Here is a 17,928-nt window from a genome sequence, read left to right as displayed (position 1 = left end):
AATGTATTACTCAAATGATATGTATGTTTATTATGCAAAAAATATGAATATGTGCTTTTCAATTGTTGAGATAAAGTATTCATAGGATTTTAAGCATCTTTTGTTCTATTTTTAATAGCTGCATATTATCATTAGCTCATATATCAATGTGTAAAGTATGATTTATTTTAGGTACGTTCAATAATAATTTGGAAGTAATTTTATAGTATGTATCATATTGTTAATTTCAATTTTGAGCGTTAATTTCCTGTTTCTTGTGATTATATGACAAGCTTTCAGTTCAAAGAGGACACATGCTATCTGATCTTTTCTCCTCTGGTTCTATGCAGCTTTTTTAGGCCATTTACAATTTGGTGAGTCCAAACTTGTCTATGCATAGATAATATAACAATCTTATTCTACTGAAAGTGTGCTACTTTGTATAATCCCTACTCTTTCACTCAGAATCTCTGCATTTATATCCTTTTCTCAACCTTGTTTTACGTAGAACCCAGTTGTCTACTTAATCTATATGATTTTACCAATAAATAATCATAATAGCAATTCCTCTAATTTTCCTCTCAGTTATCAAAGGATTGTCTATTGAATTCTTCTGGCATCTGAGTAATATAGTGTGCAAAACTGGCTCCTTACGAAAAGTCCCTTAAAATGTGAATATGGTCATTTAAAACATATCCTATTTGTTTTTAAGCATAAAATAATGCTGATGTATGGAAGATTTCTAGAAAATGAGTAAGAGTTAAGAGATTACAGTGACCAAAAAGGGATATGCTCCTAACTTTTGGAGAATCTTGGTCAAATGGACACTCTCTTGCTGTCTCAGTAATTGACATTTTAAAATAGGATAACACTTGTTTAATTTGTTTACCTACCACCTTTCTAAAAACATGGAAGTCTGAATTTAAAGTTAAACCTCTCAGACGTTTCAATGTTGTAGAAGATAAAGTGAGTACTGCTGGAAACCACTTTCACCGCACCCCTGTAGGGATTCTCCCATTCTAAAGCCCAGGCTCTTTCCTGGCAAAGAACTAGCTCTTACACTAATGATGTAGACTATCCATGAAGAGACAGTTATGGACAAGACTAATTAGGAACTGAATCTATTTTCAGAATCATTTGGGGAGAATGTTCTGTTGTTTGGAATATCTTGAATACAGTCTAGAGTAGAGAATATGTTTCCTTGTGTTCATGTTCCCTTTGCCATAAATGTTTTGCCCCATGGATGGGTAACCTCAATTTGAAACTCAAGCCAGGGTTTCTTCCTGTCAACACTTAAAGAAGAAACTGGGAGAGTGTAAGGAGAATGACATTTTTTTTCTCCTCCCAGCCTATCCTACTCCTAATATTTAAGTGTATTTTGATGTCCCTGGTATTGTAGTAGATACAAGTCTTGCTTGATAATTGGGTTGCAGTTTCTATTTTTGATTTTGTGGGTTTTACAAATGCATAAAATTGTGGATGCTTTCTTTTCTGGGCATAAGCATGAAGGCTTCTTACTGATATTCTCTTTCTGAGAAAGTTTCATGTGGGCTGCCCTTACTGGTGTGCATTATGCTGAACCTCCTCACTAGATCCTTATGAGCCACTATGCTGGTGCATCATGATCCAACCCTGCTAACATTACACAAATGATTGGATTCAAGAGCTGGGTGTGGACCAAAGGAAATATACTTAAATTGTTTTCCCGTTATATTTCGGGATTGAAGAATTTCACCAAATTATTTCCTGCCTTGCTCTGAATCAGTTCCAGACAATGTTAGCCATAACCCCTTGTCTTTGATCTCCCCAGGCAGGCTTTAAGTAATGAGCCCATGTAACACTGACTACAAGAAAGCATAATAAATAATAAAAGGAAATTCCAGTGTCTTATTTTTTGTACCTTCCCCAAAGTCTTCTTTTCTCTTTTTCTATGTATGTAAGCTTAGTAATATTTTTAATCCAATGCTAGGAGAAATCACATGGATTGTTTAAAAATTCCAGAAAGCCACTTGAATTTGTGTTAAGAAAGCTTGAAGAAAAATGAAAAGTTTGGACAGGATTTTGAACCTTAAACTGTGACACTGCTTCAAAAAGTCAAAATCAAGTCATGTCCGAAGTCTCTGTGAAATAGTAAATGACCAACTGGTTCATTTTAAATATCCTCTCTGAACCATTTGACAGTGGCAGGCCATAAACTATAGCAGAAAGATAGCTGGCAATAAATATTTTTCTTCAGTTCAGTTGCTCTGAGAGGAGAGCAAAGGACTATATTCTAAGATAAAATGTGTTCTTTATATTCTTACAAGATAACACACTGAGAGAAATTGCAATAAGTTGTATTCCAACAAGATTCAAATAGTAATCACAACATGAAATATATTATGAGTTAAATTAGCCTGAATATAGTACTTTTTAAAAATTTTTTAACATATAAATGTTCATATGTACCAGATACAAAAGGATTTATGAGTTAAATAAAATAGTCATAAGCAATGAACCAGTCTAACCAACTCAGCTGACAGTGGAACTAAGACATCAAAATCAGACATCCTGAGTTGCCATCTGTATAATTTATGGTGAAGCTCGTAATACAGATATCGTGCCACTATTTCTGAAGTCATGTTATTTTTAGCCAGAAAGATTCATATGTATGGACTTACAATTTATTGGGATATGCTGAAATATACATATCTATATATATAGAGAGAGAAAATGAATTAATATATATAAGCACACACAGAATCATTTCTCTCTCTGTATACACACACTTACGTATATGTATACATGTATGTAAAATATATATATATATCCATACATACAATGTAATTGTGAGACAGTTTGACTACATAAGAAAGAAGTAAGAAAGAGAATGTTAAAGAGTAATACAGAAAAACTCACTGAAAGTAGTTGGATACCGAAAGTGAAAGTTAATAAGGAAATTACTCTGATTAAAGTATTGTATATATATATATATATATATATATATATATATACGTGAAAAAATACACATGAGTGACAGGAATGTAAAATACATTTTGTCTAATGTGTGGCTACAGGTGAAAGAGGACAGGTGGAGAGAGCAGAAGAAGAAAAATAAATATGTTTGACTAATGGTATATGTATGAAAATGGAACAATTTATCTGGTGAAAATGATTTGAGAAAGAGTAAGGGCAGGTAAGGGCAGATTTGATATGGGTAGATAAGGGAAACAGGCTAAATCTGATGGAGTGCATTGTATGCTATATGGACATGTTGAAATGAAGCCCACCACCTAGCATAACTAGTTGATATAAATAGGCATGAGAAGAAAAGAAAATAATTATCAATATCATCATCAGTGTAATACCTTATCAGCCTCTAAATAGGTTTCATTGCTTATTCTGTTCAAATATTTGAATAATTTATACATAGCTCCTTAGAAATGTGGCATAATTGCCTGAGTCCAAGAAGTCTGACTGGGACTTCTGAAGTTGGCCATAAGGGACTGATCTTCACTGCCAAACATGCTGTGCTGTGATCTTCTCATTATAGACTGAGAGCCAATTGAAAAGAATTGGGAATATTGATTTATTTTTAGCATATACTGCCTTTTTCCATCTATCACTCAAAATTGATTGCAGTAAAACTCCTACATAATATGATAGTTGAAAAATAAAAAACTTAAAACTAGATAACAGCATGAAATCCATAGTGACTTGGGATCAAATGCTTACTGAATTTATTATTTTTGTCTATACCAAACTAAACAGCCTTTTAGTTCTTATTATCAGGTAACAAAGAGTAATTATGTACTTCAGAAATAAGAAATATGTGCAACCTTGATTTTAGGAAAAAATAAAAATAATATATTGAGAACAGATATCTTAACACTGTTTGATTCAGCAAATATTTATAGCATGCCTACAATGTGACTGGTACCTTGGCAGACATAGGGATACATGTTAATGTCTCACAGGCCTATAACCCTGTTGAGTAAAAGAAAGCAATACCAACAATTCTAGTTTAGGAGACAAGAAACTAGCAATGATCTCCCTGAAAATTAACTGTGTTTTTTTTCTAGGTTTTAAATACCTACAATGTTAAAGCATAATTCAAAGTTATGACTGCAAATCAAGAATAATTCTGGGAGAAGCTTTATTTTTAAGGTACTCATGTGAAGAGAAGTATGCAAAGAAATACAAAACTGAGGAGAAAGAATGAAGATTTAAGTGTAATATATGCAAAAACAGAATGTAGGGGGATTCCTTGGCCTGAGGAAGACTTGGAGAGGGCCTGGGCCTGTTATCACAGATGAACGGCAAGAGAAAGAGCCTTGAACACAGAAGGAATTTTGCAAAGGCAGCACATAGGAAGTCATATGAAGGAAGAATGGAATGTGGTATAAATATAGGTGAGGTACTAGGGAAGTGGACCCAGTGTCAGATTTTGACAATGAGATTCTGTTCATAGAACTTGAGCTCATGTCCCTAAGTGTGCTTGTCATTCTGTGAAATGCAAAAGAAGTGGAAAGGTGAACTCCAGGGTTTTTTTTGTGTGTGTTTGTTTGTTTGCTTTGTTTTTGTTTTTATTTTGGCACTACTATGGTTTGCGCTTAAGACTTCACACTTGTGAGGCTGTTGCTCTACAACTTAAGCCACACCTCCAGTTAGGATCTCACTATTTGCAGGGATCAGCCTGAATCAATTCCTCCTGTGTACACTTCCTGTTGTAGCTGGTATAACAGACACATACCAGCATGTCTTGCTTTTCCTGTGGAAATGGAGTCTCCAAAGACATTTGCCTGGGCTGTTCCTGAATCATTAGCTTCCTAATCTTCATCTTCAATTAGGAATGGTTATACCTTAGTTGGACTCTTACTCATAAGGAACTTGCTACTCTAACTTTAGCATTACCAAATTCAAGACCCTAGTATCTATGCCTTCTGATACATCTTTCTTCTTCCAGATGGTACAGTATTCTATAAAAAACTGAACTACAGTCAGCACCAGTCTGGGATGGGCACACCTTCTGAACCATGTGGTCTGTGACAGAACTCCATTTGCTTCCTACCTTTGACACATGACTGGAGAGTCTCAGGACTTCTTTTGCCTGGAAGAGAAAACTCCTTTGTGCTGTTAATTTCTGCCTTACAGTATTATTCTTGAAGGATTTGTTGCTTTAGCTGTGAGTACATAGTTTCCAAGGTGACGCAGCTTTAAAGCAGCTGAAAATCAGGTAGGTCATGCATCCATAAGGCAATGTATGTCCTACAAAATTAAGAAAAGTAATGGAAGAGCTCGGTGGGGAGGGATGGATGTGAACACTGAAAGGGTGACATTGATCAAGATGAATTGCATTCATAAACTGCATTGTTCAATGATAATTCCTTTGTACAAAACTACTTAAAGAACAGAAAAAAAATTAGTATTCTGAGGGTAAACCACAAATAATGGCACGGTCTATTAGCCAATGAGGTAAATGGTTCTCTAGATAATCTACATGGAAATCTCCATTCATTCTTCCTTCATAACCCAGACAAAGGAAGTCACTTCACAGAAGGCAAGGTTAACAAACCCCTGTTTCTAAGGACTTGTAGGTAGTGAACAAATGCATGCAACTGGTAGTCTTTTACCTAGCATGTATTTGTATGAAAACATGTCTGTGCAGATGCAAAGAAACTCTTCATTTACTTTCAATCGCACTACATCTTTAGCAGTAAGTCCTTCACCTCCTCAGATTTACCCTTGTATTGCTTATCTTTCCTTCTTTACTTTCCATCTGAGATCGTCATGCTACTACCACTCCTATTTCTTTCAAACAACTGAACAATATTAAATAAGATCTAAAATTGGGTCATAGCTATTTGTGTCTAATTCCTTATCACTTGCAGAAGGAAGTACCATTTTCTTCTCCTAAGCAGTACCAAAACAGCTAATGAGTACTGATAATCTCCACAAACAATAAAATGTACAGTATTATTGTTTCTTTGGCCATAGGGCCAAATAAGAGACGTAGGAGACAAATACCATTTTAAACCATACTAATTTTACAGGCTCCATATAAGTTTTGTAGGTTCTTGGATGCACATGGTACTTCAGACATTTATTTGGTTGTCATTCAGAAACTAACGTCATGGAAATTGGTGTTATTGCATGACACATCAATGGGTTTATAGGTTAATGGTTTGCTCGTCTACCCCTCACTTAGCAAATATTTATAAGGCACCTACTATGAACTAAAATAGGCACTCTTAAGTATAATAATGAGTAGAGTGAAACACAGATCTTGCCCTAGTAAAAGAAGCTTACTCTCTAGAGAGGAGATTAACAACAAAAACAACAAAACCCTCAAATATAATATTGTAAGTGTTAAAGAATGTAAATAAAATGAAGGTAAGTATAAGAATGGAGTGTTAGGACACGAAAGGAGAAAGGAAGGAGTTATTGAATGGCAATTCATGTGAGAGCCCACTCTTTAGAAAGGGCTCATTTTTTAGTTTTACCGCTTGGATCAAAATCTAAGAAGATGAATTTGAGCAAGCTTTGTGATTGTCTAGGAAACTGCAAGCCAGGCAAATAAACACAGATGTTAAGGCCTCAGACAAACAAAGCAAAACCAAAACCCGTAGTATGTTTGAGGACAAGAGGAGAACTAATTGACTGAAATATAATCAGTAGTGGATGAGGTCATGGGCAATGGATAGGAATAGAATGTGACAGGCAGTTTTGGTCACTAAAAGGTCTTTGAATTCTACTTCAAGTCCATTAGGAAACCACGGAGGCTTTTGAATCCTAAAACAACGTAATACAATATATGGTTAAAGGGGTCATTCTTGGATGAAATTTTGAAAATTGACTGGGACAAGTCAATATGGCTTTTACAATAATGTCAAAGTGGAATACGATACCTTAGGAAATAATAGAAGTGGAAAGTGATTAACAGAATCTGGATATAGATTTTTATCACAAAGCATACAGGAAACATTACATATATATAGGAAATAGGAGCATATCACTTATGCACTCCTAATTGCTCACTCTAAGAGTCAGACAGAGAGGCAGAGAGAGAGAGATACAAATAAACTTTTTCCTTCCTCCCTTCCCTTATCTCCATCTCTCACCCCTGCATTTAAGAAAATATGCAGTACAATTAGAAGACTTTACTTATTGAATGGAGATATATAGTGTTTCCAACCTTTCTGTTAGCTGAAATAAAATAAGTATTTTAGTACTACTGGTTTCTAACATGATTAAAGAAAAAGTACATTTGTAAGCCAGATATGGAAACAATGATTGTAACTTATAAATCTACAGAAATTCCAATTACAAAGAAATTCAGATTAAGTTAAATTGCCTAGGCTTGATACCTAAGAATAGACAAATGATCTACCCATATCTCTTTGAAATATATGGAAAACAAGGTTAACATACTCATGAATTCAAATTCATATGACTTAGTAATAATATTCAAAGAATCAAAGCTCAGGTATTTTATATATCTATGTTTTCAACTCTCATAGTATTCATGCCTTTATTATCCAAATAAATTGTGGTCATCTTATTTAGAAAGAAAAGCAGAATCAATTTCTTAATTCACCCACTTAGAAGGACATTTTTAAGATGTTAAAGGGGGCAGCTATTCATTTAGAAGTGTTCTAATTTAATATGTCTTAGAAAATGATTAAAACTTTCTGATATCTGAGACTAATTTGTCTGCAAATGATATGCTAGCTAACTTAAATTTCTCTTAATGTATACGCCATGGAATTACTGTAAAATCCATCAAGTTGCATGGAAAAAGCTGACGTTATTAAGTATGCATTCGATGTCGTTAAAATCTTTAGACTTTCCTTTAAAATTCAAATAATGTCTTTTGGCAAAACTCTTCTGTATTATATAGTGTTATATTAGTCATGATTTACATACATCCCTTTATATTGCATTACACTATGGCATTAGACTCAGTTATCTGGGAAAAAAAATAATACTACATCTAAAGAAACTGCATTTTATGTGTCATTAATAATGTCAGAATTCAATATTTCAAATAGTATACACACATTTAAGGTATTTTTAATATATGTATATTTGTGTGCATCAAGTTTATCTTCTAAAATTCTATATATCTTAATGATGTTATTAAAAGCTAGAAAAACAGTGACAACAAAGGCATATTGGGGAGTATAAGAAACTTCATATTATTTTGAAATATTGGTACAAAGGGGTTTCAACTCAATATGTCAATTAACCTATAATATATCTTGATAAATGTCACAACTTCTGTCATTCTTCCTCCATCTATCCCAGTGATCTACATTCCCTCCAGTTTCGTAGCTCTATTTTTATGTATGTACATTAAGTATTATCATGGTATTCATTCACCTTCCTCTCTCCATTCATCTACTTTACTACCCTTAACCCCAATCCGTTTCAAAGAGGACATGTTTCAGGCTTTTGGTATTCATTCTGTTAAACTGTCTGTTAACTGGTAGTAGTTATTACACCATGGAAACCCACCCCCATGTATATTGACAGTGTAAAATTATGTTGTATTCCTTAAGTCCTCTCAAAAAGTAATAAAAGAAACAGTTATAATTCTTCTGAAACTTTCTAAGCATATCTATCATGTGTGTCTGTCAAGACAAGGCTCTGGGTTGGCTTTCAGCCAAATAAGAAAAAGAAGGAAAACAAAATGTCTTGACAGTAATCAGTGCATTAGCTAATATCTTTGATTCTTTCAAACAGTTAAAGGTTTTTGCTGTAAGACGATTTATATTATTTTGAACAAAGGATGAATAACAAAATTTGAGAAAGTTTTGAGGTTTCATAATCAATGTGTGCTAATAATCATTTATCCTACGCTTAATCTGTTTTTGAGTGTTTCACTTATTAGTTTCTTTTTTATGGAGAGTAGATTAATTCTCTTTTTAAAAAAAATGTTTTGGGGGCTGGGAAGGTGGCTCAGTGGTAGAGTGCTTTTCTGGCACTTATGAGGCCCTGGGTTTGATGCCTCAGCACCACATAAGCAGAAAAAGTTGGAAGTGGCACTGTGACTCAAGTGGTAGAGTGCTCGCCTGAAGAGCTGAGGGAGAGTGCCCATGCCCAGAGTTCAAGCCCCATGACCACCACCACCACCAACAAAATGTTTTATTATAGTTGATGTACAGAGGGGTCACAGTTACATGAACCAGGTACAACCAGTATAATTCTTTTATAACTATGTCTCTCCTTCCATTGCTCTTCATTAGTCTTTTCCTCCCCCCCATGCCCACCCACAAGATATTCAGTTAATTTTCCACATAGTGTCTAGTGAGTATCACTATTGTATTTCTTTTCTTTTCCTTTTATTTATTTATTTTTTTGTCGGTCATGGGGTTTGAACTCTGGGCTTGGGCACTGTCCCTGCACTCTTCAGCTCAAGGAGAGCACTCTACCGCTTGAGCCATAGAGCCATTTCTGGTTTTCTAGTGGGTTTATTGGAGATAAGAGTCTCACAGACTTTCCTGCCCAGTCAGGCTTTGAACCATGATCCTCAAATCTCAGCCTCCTGAGTAGCTAGGATTACAGGTGTGAGCCATAGACTCCAAGCCTCACTATTGTATTTCTTCATTCTTGTTCCACCTTTCATGTGCCCTTTCTTACCCTTCCAAATGCAAATTAGCATTACCTTACAGAGGCCAAATGAGGTATGCATAGGAGTGCTGGGCAAAGGCTCAATAGCTACAGACAATGGTCATATAAAATAATATTCTATGAAATGAACTCTAAGAAAAGGACACGAGAGACATTCTTTAGTCACCATTGTTGTTAATTTTCTTTTCTTTTACTTTTGTCTGCTTAGTTCCTTTAAGGTCTGGAATTTCTCACCACATGGTTCTATAACATTAATTTCAAGCTTCACACATTACAGTCATCTGGGGAGGTTTGTAAAACTCCTAATGCTTAAAACCATACCACAGACCAATTAAAACAGAATCTCTGGGGTGGGAATCTGGCACCAGTAGTTTTTATGCTTCCTCAAGTGAAGCTGATGTTCAGGTAAGGCTTAGAGTCAGAGTTCTGGGATCACTATGCATCTTCCCTAAGCCACCTGTTATATACTCAGACTCACATACAAGCTGCATTTCTTTTTTTTTTTTTTAATTTTATTTTATTTTAATTGAGAACATACTGTACAGAGGGGTTACAATTACATGGGCAGGAAAATGCATACATTTCTTACCAAGCATTGCAGCCTCCTCCTTTGTTTACCCTTCACCTCCCTTCCCAGCCACCCCCCTCCCCCCCACCCAATCATACCCCCCCTCCCCCCCCCCAACGACATTGTAAAGCTGGTTTTGACATGACATTTACAAGCTGCATTTCTTTAATGGCAATCTGCATAGAGAGCATAGGGAAACTTTCTATATATAGTTGGACTCCTGTATGATCCATGTGCTCACCATGTTTGAGAGGTTATGGATTATAGAATTGACCTTATATGTACCTGCAAAATCTTAAGTGACTTGTAATCTCAGTCTTGTAATTGGGGATTGGATGTAAGTTTATTGTAGAAAGAAATAGTATTAGAGAACTATTTTGTTTTGCAGTAATATAGTTTTCAAGTGTTAGTAATAACTACAGGTGAAATTTTCACAATGTTTATTTGGGCAAATTGATTATTTAGTGAATGAGCCAAAATGAAGAAAACATCTAACTAAAATTGTAAGAGAGCAATATAGAATAATAATTATGAGAACAATGTTCAACAAGGAATTCTTATACAAATTCCTGAAGATCCATATTGAATCTCTCCCAAAAAGTTCTACCTAATTTTTTGTAAAAGTGTATAATTAAAATATCTTAAGGAACATAAAAAAATCAGTAGGAATTCCTATTATATCTTTAAGGATTAGAGATTTTATTATACATAACTCTTTAAAATTTTATGAAAGTTACTCTGAAACATCTCATCATAATCCAACAAATATACTTTTCTGGGAATCCGAAAATGGAGTTATTAATTCCAGTCATTGTACATGTTACTTCTTACACAGGACATAGTGAGTGAACTCTGAAGTGCTTCTAATACTGAATTGTTGGATGGGAAACCTGGTGAAGTACAGAAATATTAAATATGAAATGCTGCTTCATCAATTTATCAGGATAGAATAGCACCAAACACTAAGTCTACTCCACAGTTCTTCCCCTCCTCTAGTGGTTTTTCCAGTGTAGTGTGAAGATTCAAGGTAAATGGTCAATTTTATACCACTAGTCCTTAAGTTTGGGACATATAAAGATCATATGGGTTGTTTTACATCTCAAAGTGTTAAATCATAAGGCATTGGCAAAACAAAAATCTTTCTATATTTGGGGTAGACCAGGTGTTTACATATTTAACAAGTTCAACCTAATAGGAAAATCATGCAATTGCTAAATTATGTAATTAGACCAATTAAGAATGATTATCAAAACAGTAAAAAGTATTGTCTAACTCTAAGGAAAGTACAATTTGCAAAAGTAAAATGACTGGTGGCCTCAATAAATATCTTGAAGGAATGAGTTCATTAATGATAACATAAAATTAAGAGCAAGTGGTTTTACAATAGTTAGCAGAACATATAAAGAGGAAAGCTTGAAATTCTATTTTTTTCTAGCTACCCTACTTGGTAGAAAAAAAGTAAATTGGTTAGTGCTTTATCTTTAGCTTTCCTGATACATGGAGCACATCTTGTAACCATTTCTTTTACTTTCTGGCCTGGGGCTGGTGTTAGACCAGCATTCCTTCCTTACAGAGGAAGAAAGTGAAACTGTGGCACTGTGCGCCCAAATATAGAGAATGCACACAATGCTGTGTGCAATGAGAACATAGGCCAAATCTTGAGAATGAAGACATAGTCCTTCTCTAAGGCACTAGATTTGTCACTAAGCAACAAGTAGAATATGAGTACTTCTAGCATGCCTAAAAATAAAAACTGCCTGTTTACAATGTATTTCAGATGCCTCAATTCCTGAAAATTTTAATTCTCATGTCATCATAAATTTTGATGCTTATGGTCCTATAAGATATATTGTTTAATTTATATTTACATATATGTATGTATTTTACACTATACTTTGTCATTTTTGAACAAAACTCACATGGTAATACTATATAAAGTATTAATTATTGCAAAATGCATGAAAGTTATAACTTCATTATTTTCATTACGATAAAAATAATAGGCAATTGGAAAAAACTCAAATAGTGACAGCAATATTTGCTGAATATGCATAGAATCAAAGACCCTCTTCTTTTTATTGGTGAATATGAAAATGATGCAACCACCATAGAAGGCAGTTTGAAAGATTTTTAGAAAGTGATTATTCTTTTTCCAAACAATGTGATCATTGCACTCCTTGGTATTCACACAAATGAGTTGAAAACTTATGTCCACACAAAATTCTACACATGAAAGTTTATAGCAACTTGATTTATTCTTCTCAAACTTAGCAACTTAATTTATTCTTATGAAAAAATGAAAAGCTATAATATATATCAGTAGATGGATAGATAACCTGTGACACAACCACAAAATGGAAAGTTATTTAGCAGTAGAAATAAATGACCAATTCCTAAAGAAATAAAACAAAGCAACAGCAATAACAACTATAAAATGGAAAAACCTCAGATGCATACTATTAAGTGAAAATAGCAATGAATGATTCCAAACTAAATATTAAAAATGTCAACAATTGTCAAGAAGTCAGGATAGAAGTGGAAATGAGCCAAAATCTTTATTAAACCTGCAACTGCTCTAAATATAAGTTTATACATTTTATTAAGACTTCAAACACAGATAGACATAGCTAATATTCATACTGACAGTTGGAAAAAAGTTTGTAATTCATAACATTTTTCGCAAAGTAGTTGTAAAACTATATCTACTATATGTGCTTGTCACGAATGTATCAGGAATGTAAAGTTTTTAAACATATCTATATATAGTCACAAACTTACTTTAAAATATTCTGTCATAAAAAACTAAACTAGCACTAAGCCCTCCAAAAAGCTGTCACACTAATTTTCTATTCTTTTTTCCAGGTGAATTATGCACATAATATTAATGCATCTCCAATTCTTATTAATTTTTGGAAGGTTGGGTTTTCAAATTCCTGATATGTTTTTCACCAAGCATCTATTTAATTGAAATAAAGTTTCCATCTTGATTTGTGAACTGACCATATTCAGCTACTGAAAGCCTTATGCAATCTGATTAATGTATAATATGTGCTTTTGTGAAATGTTATACTGGCACTGCTTTGAACAGTTAATATACTCTTTTAAAAATGAAAAGCAAATATGAAGTAGTTCTGTCAGGGGGCAAACACTAGAGGGAGAGGAGAGGATGAATGAGAGAAGAATGAATATGATCAAAGTATTTTAGGTTCATGTATAGAAACTGAATAACAAAAGCTTCTGAAATTTTTTTAGGAAAGTGGGATAAGGGAGATAATGTAATCAAGATGCACTGTAAGCATGTATAAAGATATCACAATGAACTTTCCCTGCGTACCCAATATTCTTAATGTGAATGGTTCAGTATAAAAACAACAGAATAGTATTTCTCAAAATTTTCTGTGTGGAGGAGGCCACTAGGGACCAGTTTGCAATGTAAATTCTTAGTTAATTTGAGTTACACTTGATAGCTTGTAGTTACAGCAAACTTTTAGGTGTTGCTGATCTAGGACCACAACCTGGTAAATACCATGATAACAAAACTTCAAGTGTCAAGGGAAAAAGAATCTAAGTCTTTGCAAGAGATTAAAGAGCCATTTTCCCACTTCTCTAACCCAAAGACCTCCCAAGGCTCCCAGAACTTCTGAATCTGTTTTCTCAGTATATAATCCTTTTCAGTTTCAAGTATAAAAAGGAAGGCTTGATAACCTTTCTACAGGGAGCAAGTTACCCCTTTAGTCATAGCACTTCTCTATCTCATATGACCCAAAGGTCATCCATTTCTAGTTCAATTCCTTACTTTATAAATCTTCAATTGCAGGAAGGCCAAATGTCTGGATCAAGGTCACTTATTCAATAACCGTAAGGATCATGTCTCAAATCCAGATTTCTGTTCCCAAATCCCACCCTTTTCCTTTCCTTCTCTCTTACTACTAATAAAGACTATCTTCACATTACAGGATAAAAAGTTATTTAGAATATTACCTTCTAATTTTGAATTGTATCTCTCAGATTCAGACTTCCTGTTGTGATTTTAACATGTGTAGAGGTCTTGTCAGTTGCAGCAAGGAGAGGGCATATATTTGTGCTTCAATGTAAGACTTCAAATTTAACATGTTCCATCATGAAGAATGGGGACAAGATGATTTGTGCTACTTTCCCAATCCACATAATCTTCTATTATCTTTCTATTTTCTTTTTTTTATTTTCTGCTTTTTGTTTTTTGTTTTGTTTGTTTGTCTGCTTGCTTTTTGATGTGGGGTTTGAACTGAGGTCCTTGGCGCTCTCCCTCAGCTCTTTTGCTCCAGGCTAGCTCTCTACCACTGAGCCACAGCGCCACTTCTGGTTTTCTGGTGGTTCTCAGGACATTCCTGCCTGCGCTGGCTTCCAACTGTGATCCCTAGAGCTCATCCCTCTGAGTAGCTATGATTGCAGGCGTGATCATACCGAGTGGTTATCATAGTCTTCTTAATATAACTTGTGGGCAAACACGAGTGGGAATCAGAGGAAGGAAGAAGCTTCCATAATAACAAAATCCAAGATACATCTCACTCATACTGGGGAAAATCATCACCTAATGTCTAGGGTGTGACTTTTAAATCACTGATGATAATTGAACTTAAGCTGACATTTACAATATTGAGGCCACAAACCCTAGAAATGTGAAAAGATGTACCACTGCATGGATGAAATCAAGACTTGGCATTTTCCAATCTCTCTTAAGGGAAGGTGCCAACTTCATACTGGCTTCACAGTTGGTCCATGTGGGAGCCTAATTAATGTGTACCATTAAGTGAAATTAAGGGCCTACACAGGTTTTACAAATATTGTTCTAAGCTTTTTAAGGATTTCCTCTAACAATACCAATCTGTATCTGTATTTGGTTAGTTTTTCCCACATGAAGCTGTGCACTAAGGAATGATGAAACTGATGAAGTGACTTGATCTTGAGTATAATCACTGTCTCTGACATGTAAGCAACAGTCCATCATGAGAGTTGATATTTGGCTCCTATTTCTGAAGAAGCCTCTCTCTCTCTCTCTCTCTCTCTCTCTCTTTCTCTCTCTCCCCATATGCACTATGAACAAATATTGAAGAATAGAGTTGAGTGGGGTAGACAAACTTATCTACTGGCACTACATCTGACATATCTCCAGTTATGCAAATGAATAAAGATGGATGGTTTTCTTGTCACAAATTAGCCAGGCAACAAGGCACTCAAGATGATGGGTTCCCATCTTAGTCTTTCTTGAGGTATTTCAAGATATTTGTATCTGGATATCAAGCAATGATGCTTTAGTCTTCCTCGAGGTGTTTCAAGATATTTATATCTAGATATCAAGCAATGATGCTTCCTTGAAGGAAAACAAATAACTTATGGACAAGGTCTGAAAAAAGTCCATAGTTTCACATTTGTTTGTTGATTATATGATCTTTAGAACCATTACCCAGCAGATTCAGAACCAGTTTTGAGGAGCACAAGTGTTCATGTACTATTATACGCTTCTCTAGAAACCTGAAAACACTTAGCCTGTAAAGCCTCTGAAAAGTACAAGATACTGCTGAAGTTCCAAGGCTTGAGAACACTGTATTTGATGTTGGTGATTGGAAATCTGGCCTTCGCTGACATATGTACATTTGCCCTACTCTTTCCAAACATGATTGTCTTAAGTATCCCTTTAGTATTCATGGCTCATATATTCTCTCTTCATCCTTCCTACCACATGCTGTTTCCCTCCTTGTGATCAACCTCTCATACTCCCTTAACATTCAGCCTGCACATGGCCACTTCTCTAAAAGCTTTCTCTAACACCACAGTATTCACTATGCCCTCCCTGCCTCCTGGGGTCCCACAACATTTAAGGTCCCATGTCACTCATTTAGCATTTATATTCAGCCCTAATTCTAAAATAAAATCATCACATGTGGACTTATTAACCTTTCCAGGAGAAGTAAGAATGAGGGCAAAAATGAGAAACTCAGACCAACTTTTAAAGAGTTTCTCTCCAAAATGCCAAGCAAGAATTAGAAAGCTGGCTCCCAGAGAGGGCAATGGGACAGACAATTAGTGCTCTTTATTTTTGGGGTATCATTTCTGATCCTAATGGCCAGAATAATTTCTAAGACAAGAGATAACATAGCTTTAGGATATGTGTGAAAGAGAAAGACAAATGTCAATTTAAGATCAAGGGTAACATTTTACAAGTCTACCTGAACAGTAACGACCAGACAAGGTATTACAACCTGTAGCTTCTGCACAATGAGATAGCCATAGCTGCCACCACTGGAAGGACTGGATCTCAGTGTTGAGAGCTTGATAGATTCAGAGGGATTAGAATAGCAGGCGCCAAATATCATGGCACTATGTTGTTCCATGATTCTGTGGTGCAACTACCAACCAGAATAATGATGACATGTACATATTGGATCAACAATAACCAATGTATACTGAAAAGAAGTAACTTACTGTGCTGACAGTGAATCCCATTAAAGCCATGGGGACATTTACAAACGTAGCCTATGAATGTGTCGCCACGGTAAGCTTCACTTATTTCACAGGTTCCTCCGTTATGGCATGGGTTTGGGCTGCAAGGACCTAAAAGAATAGGAAAAATTCAATGTGAAGAATATGCTTGAAAGTAGGTCTAGTTCAACATTTTGCAACTGACAGTTACATAAAAAGCCTGTTCAGAATAATAGTGATTGCATGAACTCTGAAGACCACAGTTCTGGGATTAATGTGGGTTTCATTACTTTTTCGCAATGTGATTTGGGGGGATTTATTTAGCATCTGTATCATCCCAGTTTCCTCTACTCTTAAGTATCAATGTTAGCATAATTTATCTTTTGCAGTTGTGCTACAGATGAAAGAGTTTATACATATAAACTATTCACAACAGTGTTGACTACATAATGTATACACACAAAAAGCCTTAATTATTATCAGAGCTTCGGAATTATGGGACATCTATATATTTTGAAATGTAATATTGAATGTAAACTTCTGAAATTATAAACAATAAAGCAGCTATCGACCCTACCTTGCAAATAGCATATACCTTTAAGCACATAGAACAAATGAAGCAAATACCAGCTGGCAGTCATCTTTTGGAGTCTTTAGGAACTGAGTTAGAATGAAGCAAATACCAGCTTGCAGTCATCTTTTAGACTCTTTAGGAACTAAGGTGGAACATGCCTCTGGAGAAACATATTTTTCCACTGAAAGTAGTAACTTATGAAAAGTTGCGTATTTGAAGAAGAGGGGTAAATAGTTATTGTTAGGCTTTGAGAGAGTAAACTCCATAGAGTGATTAGAACCCATGTCAGGAAATAGATTTTTGAGTTCAGATCTCCCTTGGAGAGAGCAGATGCCAGCACTGTAGTCAGCTGACAACTTCTAGCTTCTGCAGCATGAGATCTTCCGTAACAGTGTTCATTCCAGGCCAATCTCCCTAGGCAATGTGACTAAGCACAACTTGCTTGTCAAGCTGGGCCAGTCCTGGCCTAGATCTCTACTCTGGTAAAGATTAAATGCTCTTAAAAAATGCTTACAGTCTGAGGCTTTTTCTGCTCACTATTCTTTCTTTTCTTCTTTTGGAAAGGACAGGCTATATCACAGTCTGAAGGCTTATCCTAATCTTGCTCTTGTTTATCCCTTTTTCTACCTCAGGCTTTCCTATCCCAAATAAACCTTTTATTCTGCATCCTCGTCTATTTTCTTTCTTTCTAGAATCAGCTAATTGAACTAGGGTAGAATCCAGAGTGGAGACTGTG

At 35.2% G+C, this 17,928-nt stretch overlaps 1 protein-coding gene across 2 annotated transcripts in view; it reads right to left on the bottom strand.

Moving 5' to 3' along the window:
* The window catches only part of Edil3 (EGF like repeats and discoidin domains 3), a 412,239-nt gene that overhangs the window by 206,563 nt on the left and 187,748 nt on the right, over nucleotides 1-17,928 (bottom strand). For both annotated transcript variants that reach the window (XM_042690926.1, XM_042690925.1), the window contains one exon: nucleotides 16,622-16,750. In XM_042690926.1, coding sequence (XP_042546860.1) covers nucleotides 16,622-16,750 — 129 coding nt within the window. The remainder of the gene's footprint in view (nucleotides 1-16,621; nucleotides 16,751-17,928) is intronic.

This window comes from Dipodomys spectabilis, unplaced genomic scaffold (assembly GCF_019054845.1).
Source record: "Dipodomys spectabilis isolate Male_0828 unplaced genomic scaffold, ASM1905484v1 ptg000140l, whole genome shotgun sequence".
Lineage (NCBI taxonomy): Eukaryota > Metazoa > Chordata > Mammalia > Rodentia > Heteromyidae > Dipodomys > Dipodomys spectabilis.
The sequence above is the reverse complement of the archived record's forward strand: the minus strand, read 5'-3'. Positions and strand labels throughout refer to the sequence as shown.